The sequence below is a fragment of the Battus philenor genome, unplaced genomic scaffold (genome assembly GCF_028537555.1).
Source record: "Battus philenor isolate CCGP_79_NKW_IND1 unplaced genomic scaffold, ilBatPhil1.0.hap1 SCAF_12, whole genome shotgun sequence".
NCBI classification, from domain to species: domain Eukaryota; kingdom Metazoa; phylum Arthropoda; class Insecta; order Lepidoptera; family Papilionidae; genus Battus; species Battus philenor.
Window position 1 is genome coordinate 6,431,569 of NW_027181674.1, and position 10,973 is coordinate 6,442,541.

At 31.5% G+C, this 10,973-nt stretch overlaps 1 protein-coding gene across 3 annotated transcripts; it reads right to left on the reverse strand.

Annotated features, from left to right (window-relative positions):
* Window positions 1–1,083: 1,083 nt before the first annotated feature.
* LOC137932764 (sodium/hydrogen exchanger 9B2-like) lies at window positions 1,084–10,253 on the reverse strand. 3 transcript variants are annotated; one of them, XM_068776435.1, is made up of 12 exons: window positions 10,105–10,253; window positions 10,013–10,036; window positions 8,739–8,763; window positions 8,274–8,416; window positions 7,341–7,572; window positions 6,091–6,260; window positions 5,273–5,487; window positions 5,013–5,184; window positions 4,100–4,254; window positions 2,971–3,135; window positions 1,915–2,098; window positions 1,084–1,326 (listed from the first exon to the last, which is right to left on the reverse strand). In XM_068776435.1, exons 1-12 carry the CDS (start codon window positions 10,127–10,129, stop codon window positions 1,268–1,270), a joined length of 1,569 nt encoding a protein of 522 aa, XP_068632536.1. In that variant the 5' UTR covers window positions 10,130–10,253; the 3' UTR covers window positions 1,084–1,267. The 3 variants fall into 3 exon arrangements, with proteins under 3 accessions (XP_068632536.1, XP_068632535.1, XP_068632534.1); XM_068776434.1 differs by having other exon boundaries at window positions 1,084–1,329; XM_068776433.1 differs by having other exon boundaries at window positions 1,084–1,329; window positions 1,912–2,098.
* Window positions 10,254–10,973: the final 720 nt, after the last annotated feature.

Consider the following 10,973-nt stretch of genomic DNA (forward strand, 5'->3'; position numbering starts at 1 on the left):
TGCGCCGCTGACGAGGACGTAATGTTGCCCCAACAGTGTGATGGTTATAGGTTAGGTTGAAGTTCCAGAAAATCCAGACCTGACTTCAATGTATTTTTTTTTCTTTTTCTTTGTTCTCACAACAGAATACTTGAACGATTATGTGTAATCAATATTTTTCGTGGCTCTTATGGTCCTTTGATACCATTTTAATATTTCACTGTGTATAACAGATTTGTAATTGAGTATTTTTAAACAGTTTCCTTGAGGAAGATTACACGCCGGAGGAAACATTTTCACACTAAGAGATCTTTTGGTATCCAAAATCGTAAGGCAGGTGTTTCGTCCCACGTACGATGTTGTAAATAGTAATTTTTAAATGTTGTGTCCTATACAGGAACAAATACCAGTATCATTATTAATAAGGCAACTTTTAACTCATGTGTACTGCTGGTGAACATAGATAAACAAATTGCTTCCATGCCAGATCAATTTTTACGAAATTACTGCCTCTACCTTCATTACCTTTAAATTATCAAATGTTAACCGTCATTGTCATATGAACAGGTATGTATGATGCGATTACACAGTTCGATGTTTTTACATTGAAATGATATTGTTCCTTTAGTGATTAATTTTGAATGATGAACCATAAGATGTATATGAAATGTTTAAATCATACTTTCTCATTGTTAGTCGATCCGGTAGTGTTTTTATGAAACTAAAAATTACTATATATTATATTTTTTATATTTACTATTTATTTTTATCGTTGCGTAATCAGGTTTTGATTATGATTTACAGATATCCTTTTCTTTTTAAACGTACATCAATTAATTATTTTATGCGAAGATATTATATAATCAAACAAGTATCAAGAACGTTTTTTGTGTTATACACAGTGATGTGTCAAGATTTTTTAAATTCCTCGCGTATTGTCACTAGAGAACAAAGTTGATCACTCATTAGTGATCTACATAGATCTTTCGAATTTAGATAATTAAGTTATTATATTTTACTTAATGAAGACGTATGTTCAGGAAATGGAAATAAAATTGTATCATCGTAATACTTAAAGAAATAATTTATTAATAAATTTGCCGCTTAAGTCTTTTAATTACGTTTTAAATAACTATAAAATATTATGAAGTTTGGGCACATGTTTGAAAACATTAAGTACTGGCAAGAGGCCTTCTATCGTTAAAACACAAGATTTTTTTTCCCTCCCTGTAGCTTACAAAGGAAACATCGCATCAAATCATAAGACAATATTACAATGCATATTTCGTCACAACGGCGTTATAGATGCGTTTTCGGCTATTTCGATATCCGTTGGAGTCTTGGATTCTGCTGTAATGAAATAAAAAAAATAAAATTATTGAACACACTTATACGATATTTTTGATGCAACATTTTTCGTACTATAAAATTCACCCCTTAAAAAGAAAAATGTTATAACGTTATATGATTCAGATATAATATTACATTGATTAATTCATAAAAATAAATATTTATTTAAGGTTACTATACTTCAGTCTAAATTAATAACAACATTGACTTTAATAAAACGCGGTAAAGAATGATGAGTGAAGTTGAATTGGGTATTGCTAGCACATTTTTTCTGTTTTAATTCAAATCCTCCAGTAAAAAAATACATAATAACCGATTACAATAATAACAAAATATAAAATTCAAACAAATAAAATGTCTAAAAGACAAGGTCTATGATTACCAAACTTTAGTTACCAGCTACCATAATAACGTAATAAAAATAATATAAATACGATTATTAAAAGATATGAAATATTAAAAATAAAAGAAAATTATTGTATGAAAGTAACGTTAAAATATATTTTTCTTAAAAACAACTTGTGTATTTGATGATCTGGAGGCACCGGGCCTTAGTCAGAAAGTATGGTAAATATAACTTACGACGCTCTCGGCTAAGTAATCTTGGGCCTGTGATAGCTATAAGTATAGCACCCAACGGTGCCGATAGTACAACACTAAGTACACTCATTGTCAGAATTATTTTAGCATATTTTTCATCTTCCAAAAAAGACAATCCAGATGACTTCCCATTGTTTACAAGGTCCAACGCTGCCGGCCCCAAAGCCGCCTGTTAAGGACGATATTATTTAAATTTATTTGAACTCAACATTTTACTTTTGTTAGTAACTGTACTTTAAATGAAAAAATATTTTATTTGTGTCATAAAAAAAACTGGAAATTATTTAAAAAAATATTGCCTTTAATTTTATACAAGATTCAAATTACAATATAATATCTCCAATCATAATAAAAAAATTAAAAGGGAAGTTTTTAAAACTATTCGTGCAGATTGGTATCTTGCCAACCTAATGATTTTAGGATTTTGTAATGGCGAATATTTACTATGGTTAGAATGGAATGTTAAACATGGATAAAACCCCATTCTAAAATTAAAGTATACAAAAAATAAAGTTTTGTGTTATTCGAAGATTTAGGAAAGAAAAAATTCTGGTTTTAAGGAAAAAAAACAGAGTTGGTTCTATGGTTTTAAGTGACGAGAAACAAAATTTGTCGTCCTTTTGTATAAGAATATACAAATTAAAATATTTGTGGCGAAAAAAGTCTCATGAAATATTTAATTTTTATATCAGAACCTAGTTTATTTTATATTATGATTACACGATCGGTTTACTGCATAGCATTGGACTCCCAATGTATTGAACTTAGTGGTTTTGAAGGTGTTGTATATTCATTTTAGATCTTCAATCTGTGAGCCCTGCGTTGGAAAAGACTTTCCACAAGGCTAAAAGCATCAAAATCAAACAGAGGCTAGAGAGTAAATCCGTATGCTAAGTTCTTGTTAGGGTTAGTCTTGGATTCCCACAACAAAACTAACAATTTTATTTTAAATCTGCGAACCAGCGCTTCTATAAGTCACCTGTGCTTAGAAATACAAAACAGAATTTACACAGAATCCTAAAGTTGTTAACTAATACGTACTTGTACTGTAGCTTTAGCTAACCAGGTTACTCCAATAAACACCTTCTCCTTTTTATTTAATCCACAACCAAAGCTTATTATAAACGTGGCCACCATCCGTATAAGCAAACACGTTATTAAACATATTGCACCCATTTTCACAACTTCCGGATCCAAAGCGCTGATCTGTGTAATAGTAATATATTATTAGATTAAAAAAAAATTGCAAATGTTAATTAGGATTACATTATACACTAAGTACTGCCCAAATGCATTTGTTGATTACGCGGGTTCGTGAGGATAGGCACAGAGGACGTAACCCTCAAACCTCTTTTGACGTCATCTCCGTTTTTACTAAAAGACGTCCACTGCAAGGCACAGGACTCCTCCAAAGATATCCATGGTGGGATATATCATTTTCGCCACGCATGGCAGACGGGTTGGCGATCGCAGTGTGGTATTATGGTACGCAGAGGACGCTGCCACCCATTCACTTAAAATTTGTTTGTGAGCTGTGGTAATCCAATCAAAATTATTAATGCACAAAGTGTGAATTTTATAAGATTGTATCCCCGGAATTGAAACCGCGATCTACAACCGCTATGCTCTTTTGAGGTAATGTAAATTAATATATACACTCGCGTGCAAGCTAATCGATTCACTTCCACAATTTTCTGTTACAAAATTATGTTTTATTAAAGCTTAAAAACTTAAGTTCCTAATGATGCCATTATTATGTAAATAGGTACGATAGTTATTTAAAAGTAAAAAGCATTGAAGTGATTTAAAGAAAAAAATAATATAGACGATATGAAATTGATTAAATTTCGTTTTAAAAAAAACTCTTTTAAGGTAGCAAAGATTGAGAGCTCCCTGGGGAGCCTTGGCTCGGGCCGCCACTAGCAATAATTTCAAGTGATTGGATTTTCAATGGTCTTAATTTTATTTGTAAAATATTTTACGAATAAAATTAATTTGCGTTATATCCCTCACTTCTGAAGATCGTGACCCTTTTTGGATAGTTTGCAGCGCCTATGTTACGCTATGTCTGCCGCTCTTATGTATTACTTCGACTTCTGTGGTATCGAGCGTGGATCGGACCGGATTTACAAAGGTTTAAATAGGATTATATATAGTTTATAAAGTTTACCGTTATTTGTGCTCCAGTAAATGCAAATAGTATAGGTTCGAAAAAAATCCACAGGATTCTAAATATATTACTGACTGGGTTCTTGTTAATCACCCAGCCTTCTTTTGACCAGAAATATGCAGCAACGAACCCTGACGACACGATAGCCAAAGGACCTGTTAAAATGAAATTAATTTCAATGATCGTACAATACTCGTATATACAGAATGATTGGTTATAGGCGCTTTTGCGGACGGCTGGCATTGTGCAGAGCAGCCATACGCGAAGCTCTTCCTCCGCGCCCCGCACCTAGAGGGCCTGGCCTCTCCCACTAGCGCGCAGGCCCGTGTAAATAAAATATATATAGTTAGTCTTGTAATTCTTTAGTTGTAGTATGTGTTTAATGTAAATATTAAGTAGTTTTATTCTTGTATGTATTTTCCTAAAGAATAAACGTGTTTGTTAACTTCATCGTCTTGCGGGGTTTTTTTTCGGAGTTGATCTCGCGTGTCAAGCTAAAGTCCATTAAATGTCAACATGAAAAGCTTCTCCGTGGAAAGAAAACGAAGCCGCAATAGGCGCAAAAGCTTTAAAGTTGCATGTTTAGCTCATTCGCCTATTAATGTATAGTACTCCTTATCCAGAAATAAATAATTTCAGCAATAATATACAGCGTAATGATAATATAGTAACATTACTATATATTAAAATTAATTATTGTTAACTCTCACTTCCTACATGTACAGCCAGAAAATATTGACCTGTTGCATTACAATACAATAAAAATAATGTAACATTTTTGTTACACATCGATAATGGATGATTTGAAATAGGTGTAAAAAAGCTTTAAAACTTTTTGCTGACAAATGAGCTACACAAACAAAATACAATCATCTGTATAAATAAATATATGTATGCAGAAATTTCAATTTACCTGCCCCACTCCACCCAACTAAATTCGAAATAAACAATGAGAATAAGCCACCTAAAAATAAAATTAAAAATCGTAATGGTACTACGTATACATCTCCTTTTTCTGGAATAACAGAAGCTATGGTCCCCCAAATCCAGCCGAGAGCCAAGCCGGCCACTATAGATAAAGGTCCCTGAAATTGGAAATATTTTAGAAAAAGTACTATTTGCAAAGGAGAAAAATTTTTCTGATATTTTTTTGCAAGTAATAGATGGACATGCCACTATAATGTTATAAGTAGATGATCCTGTAGAGAACATGGCGTTCAAAATAATAGCGAACACGGCGACACTTATTGAATCGTCAATTGCCGCAGCGGCAAGTAGCAACGTGGGTATGCCCTTGGCGACGCCGTAACCATCATCCCGCAATCTAAACAGACACGGAACCACCACTGCCGGTGAAACTGACGCTATCATAGACCCAAGCAGGAAACCTAAAAAAGAAGTGTTTAAATTATTCAAAAAAAAGGTAAAAGTAATAAATTCAAAATTCAGTTACGGTTCTAATTCAGATAACATTAATTTAATATTTACATATATAAATAATGGTCCAAATTTTCCCGTTGTGCATAAGAAATTTGGAACTAATAGTTTTGTTTGTGTTTAAATGTATGTTATATAATATTATATTATAGCCCATTCGAAGAAACAATTTTTTGTTTCATTTCTTCTGTTCGGATGATAAATTCCTTAGACTTAAGAAGAAAAAGAGAAAAAACTCTGCGTCGCTATTTATATGTTAAAAGAATATAAAATAATTTTCGAGTTAGCCTGAAGGCTATTTTCTATCAAGTCATTTACAAACCTTAACACAAACATTCTTTGACAAATTTATAAATATTGCGTTTGGAGATTTCTGAACCTTGTTTGAAATCCTTTTGTACGAACGTATATCACAGTGAATATACAGGTAAATAGACGGCATAGATAAGGTCGCAACAGAAGGCTGGTGGGAGGCCCACGCCTTGCAGTGGACCTATAGATTAACATGATGTTAGGTAATATGAATTTTAATACAAGGGGTATTTTGAACTTACTCCATATCCATGGCAGAGAAAGAAGGTAGTGTGAAGTAACGGATATAGCCACACATTCAACAATCCACGGCAATAAGCCCAGTTGCAGCACTGCTGCATAATGTTTTTTTAAAACGCTTGCGTCGAGTCCCAGGCCCGCTCTCATCAGTATAATTACGAGTGCTACTTTTCTATAACAAACAAAAATATAAGTTATCTATAATAAGATTTTATATATATATATATATATATATATATATATATATATATATATATATATATATATATATATATATATATATATATATATATATATATATATATATAAAATCATGATCCATCATACATATGCTTAAGTGATTTGTGTGATTTTTGTACGTCCCGACCTTTCACTGCTGTCCAAATGAACTTTGCCGATTTTGCGGGTTCCAGGCCATAGGGCGTATAGGGCGACTTACGTAGGTAGTCTCGACTCAGGCATGCTACGATTTTACCAGATTAGGAGGCCATCGAGTTCCGAAGTGATCTAAGAGCTCGGCAGTCTCCCAATCTGGTAAATAAAATCCAAATATGCATGTATTGGCCTGTGCCGAGATTCCTCCGGGGCACGAATTTCTTTACTTTAAAAGAGATTATAGAGCACGCTCTGCGTCTTACAGCCTCAAACCCGCGGAATTAGCAAATGCCACTTAGAAGAGTGTATCGACCGCTCCGTTCCGATACTGCTTGCGGCGGCACTCACATTTTTTTTCTTAGCACTTACTATGCCTGCCGTTAATTTTTATCCTATTGAGCATATTGTTAAGTGTCGATTTAGCTTATACGTTTATACGGGTGAACGAGTGTAAAAGCTTTAAAGGGGTGAATCTCATAACTCATCTTTAAACGTATGCTTTAAAGATGAGTTATGAGATTCACCATATTTGCTATCATCCTTTGTAAAATAACGACTCTGAAAAATGATTTTTTTATTCCTATTGGAATGCGACAGGCTGATAATTTTTGGCAGTGCAAAAACTACAGCGACAAATTGTAAATAATTTATATTAATGACGTAGTAATAAGAATTTCGCAATGCTTTTCTAACTAGAGTATCATTAAGTTATTTATTAATTCGGAGATCTTATTTTACGTTCTTTTTAAACCAGGATGAAACAAACATTAATTGACAGCAAATGCAAATACGTTCATCCCTACAAACATTTCACATCTATAATCAATCAACCTGTATTAACATCATTTCAGAAAAAGTGTAGTGGAAGAGTGCTTACCTTAAATCTTGATTCAATTTTCTGTATCTATCTGTCATATGCACTAAGTGCAAATTTTGGAATAGTATTCCGGTTAGAAGCATCGCAATTAGCGCCGGCAGAGTGGTAATCTTTAGCCACAACCAGCCCATTAAGTACGCCGCAATGACTAAAATTGTCATGCTGAATAGTTCACCGTCAATTGTAACCGCTTCCCCAATTTCAACGTACGTTATACCCCAGATGAGTAAAACTAAAAAAAATGCAAATTTCGAATAAACATTGATGAATTACCGATACCTCTTTGGCATTTATAGCTTTAGGGGTATAATGGGATAGTGTTGAAAGAACTTAAACTACCTCTATATAGCTACAAACATTTGATTTTTAACTGAATATCGTCACTAATCGCATTGTATCTAACGTCTAAAGTCTAACACTCTATCCACATGATACAAATTATGTCAACTTATTGAGTTTTTTCAAGCGTACAGACGCGGTATTACAATAATAAGGCTCAAGGCATTTTATACATTTTCTCTGTAGAACTTGTTGCTGTTAGCCCTAAAGCTTTTACAGCTTCATCTGAACCGAGTTCACCGAGCGGAAGGGTCCGTGAACTTAAAGGCTCAAGGGCACTGCTAGGGACGTTAGGTCGCTTAGAGATGCTCAAATGAGTGAGTGGGTATAAGGCTTTTTTATGTGCATCAAGCATTCCGATTCGGAGATGCCCCAGAAAGCGGATCTATGTAAATTCAATTGTTTCAATAGTTTTCTTGACTGGTGCCTTTAGGAAAAATATTCCACACATCTATCAGCTAATATGATAATTATGACTCCAGTATTAAAAATACCTAGCTACCTAATTTTGCTAGAATTATACCTAAATAGGTTATTGTTATTTGACTTTTTATGTCAGTAATAATAACTACTAAAACACAAATAATGACTTACAGAAAAGTAAAATACAAAGTTGCTGTGCAGCCTGTCTGTATGTGGGAAAAAATGGAAATGGAAACGTTTTTTTCCACCACGAAGGTTGCCAGGATGGCGTGGAATCTTTTTGATGACATCGTAGGCACAATTTGTACCACCATCTGTAAATGTTTTTTATTACGAAAAAGTATTTAAACGATAAATATTTATTTATAATAATATTAATATGATTGCCTTAATTTCAATATATACATGTACGATAGGTTTGTCATGTTATAATATAAGGATAAAATATGAGATTTCGTTTTTAAAGACCTGTATATACAACCTCAGATAAAGAGTAAACCATTCACAAACAAGTTGCGGTTTATAAACCAGTAGTTTTAAAAACAAAAAAATATTCCAGATATAGTAATCATAAATTCTTCTATCATAAGAAGTTGTTAAATAGTACTCTTTATTATTAGCATATTAATTACTTACTTTGTCCCGAATTTTTCTTCTTTATCTGTAAAGTAGGTAAATATAACACACTAAGTAAATAATTCGGTAAACGGACGACTGGGTAAGCAGTTTTATTTAAAAATTAACCTACGATTACGCTTTAAAGTTTTTTCATTATCTTTATACAATTAGATTTTACTATGGTGCAATAGTTTATTGGTTTTATATGAATTTCGTCTCTTGATGCGATAAAAGTTATAATTACAGACTTTTACCAGACATGTTATTTTAAAAAAGAATCGAAGTAAATCAGAACATGGCAAAGTTTATAACTTTATAATATTATCTGTTTATAATTTTGATCTTATATAATATTCTCTGTTTATAATTTGACTGCCTTAAAATTAATAACAATTTAATAGAAGGTAAATAGAAGGAAAAATTTATATTAAACTGTTTATCGTTGTTTTATTTCAAGGTCGAATCATTTACAAAAGCTAACAACATCTGTTACCTCTTTAACAGTAGTTAACTATCGTGACTGTTAGTAACACAATGAACAAATAAAGTGTTTATGATTATTCCGTGTACCCTTTTCATTTTAATGCAATTTAAAATTAAATTAACACTTAAGTTGGCCAAAAATTTCACACGATTTTTTTATTTTTTAAATCGTTACATTTAATACATTTCGTTCGTTTAGCTCGGACAGTAACAGAACAATAACAACTGTTGGCTGTACTCATCAGATTATAAATAATTTATATTAACTTTGTACTATTCCCTGATATAACGCGATATTTGAATACATATAAAACATTTCCAAAATTTTAGTACATTATTAATGTTAAATTTAATTTAAATAATTTTAAAAAAATATAAAGAATGTTGTATTGTCGTTGTAAAAAAAATACAATAATATTTGTAGAAATGTTCAATTTTGTAAATGAAAAAAATCCGCTGAAATGCTAATATTATTCCGAAGCTTTTTAATTTTTATTACATATGTAGATATTTTTTACACACCTTATGAAATCGTTTTTTTTTTAATTGTTGGCATGGCTTCCTGCTTACTTTAGTACAACAGCTTAAACACTTAAATTAAAAAAAATGTGTTTTGAGTGAAATGTAGTAAAGCAAGAAAAGGTTAGTCAGAGCATTGTAGACATGGTTTAATGTTCAAAATTAATGCCAAAAACCTCAACGTATACTTTAAATGATATGGAAACTTACTAAAACACTTTTTATGTGATGTTAATTACGAAGAAAAGTTTACTTAATCACCCATGCTTAAAATGAGGGAGGTTATTTACCGCTAAACGTGTAAACACGGACACCTAATAAGAAAAACAGAAATTAATGATAAAGTATAGTCAAAGAAATAATAATAAAGTTATTTACACACCTGTGTGTTGCCAATTACTTTCCATACTTTATTATTGAATGCTTTACTTTCCCATCAAAAACGTAAGAGCCGAAACTACTAAAAAGAATTTGTTTATTTAAATTTTAGTTTTAAGTATACTCTTCTGTCTATGGATATTTATTATTTAAAAAAATTAAATTCTTTGGCTTATTTAAAACACATTGCAAGCCAAAAAGAAATTACAATAGACATTTCCTAAAGTAAAAAAGCGATGTATAAAATTATTAATTGAGTATAATGAAAATGTTCGACATACGAATGTACATTTTAAATAAACGAATATATTCAATATCGTTAGACAAAATAAAGCGGTAAAACACGACTGTACTGTATTCTAGTGTATTTGTTAGAAATGAGAACATTATATATGTACATCCTTGGGTTCTTGTGAAGTCAAATGTCAACAAGATTATGTTTGATTTAAAGATATCGTACATACTCGGCAAACTCGTGATTGTGATTCATAATATATTTGTATTAATGGAATAATCTTTTTTCTCATCGGTTTGTAATATTATAGTTAATATACCATTATTAATATAGATGGCAGTAACGCACAAGCACATTTTTCAGTATTTTTTTTTTGTAAAAATGTGCTTATGAAGATAAATTTAAAGTCATTTAGCATCTTTCAATGATAAAGAAAAAATATGGCGCGGAACCGACGCCGTCTACATCCGATTTTAAAAAATATTGTTGTAAACTTAATCTTAAAATTATATGTAATTAATTTTTATTTAAAAGTATTTTACTTAGTTAAAAAAAAAATAATCATTTTTTAAATTAAGTTTAGCGGCAGACTCATTTATTACTAAAAATAAAAGGTCAACTACCTTGTTGAATATTAT

Bases quoted from the DNA above. Each gene is read 5' to 3' on its own strand.
- LOC137932764 (XM_068776433.1), bottom strand. From the start codon at position 10,129: ATGGAAAGTAATTGGCAACACACAG. The intron at 8,417-8,738 runs GTAAGTAATTAA...AAACATTTACAG, and splicing joins GAAGAAAAATTCGGGACAAA to ATGGTGGTACAAATTGTGCC. The intron at 5,185-5,272 runs GCATGTCCATCT...TTCCAATTTCAG, and splicing joins CTACTTATAACATTATAGTG to GGACCTTTATCTATAGTGGC.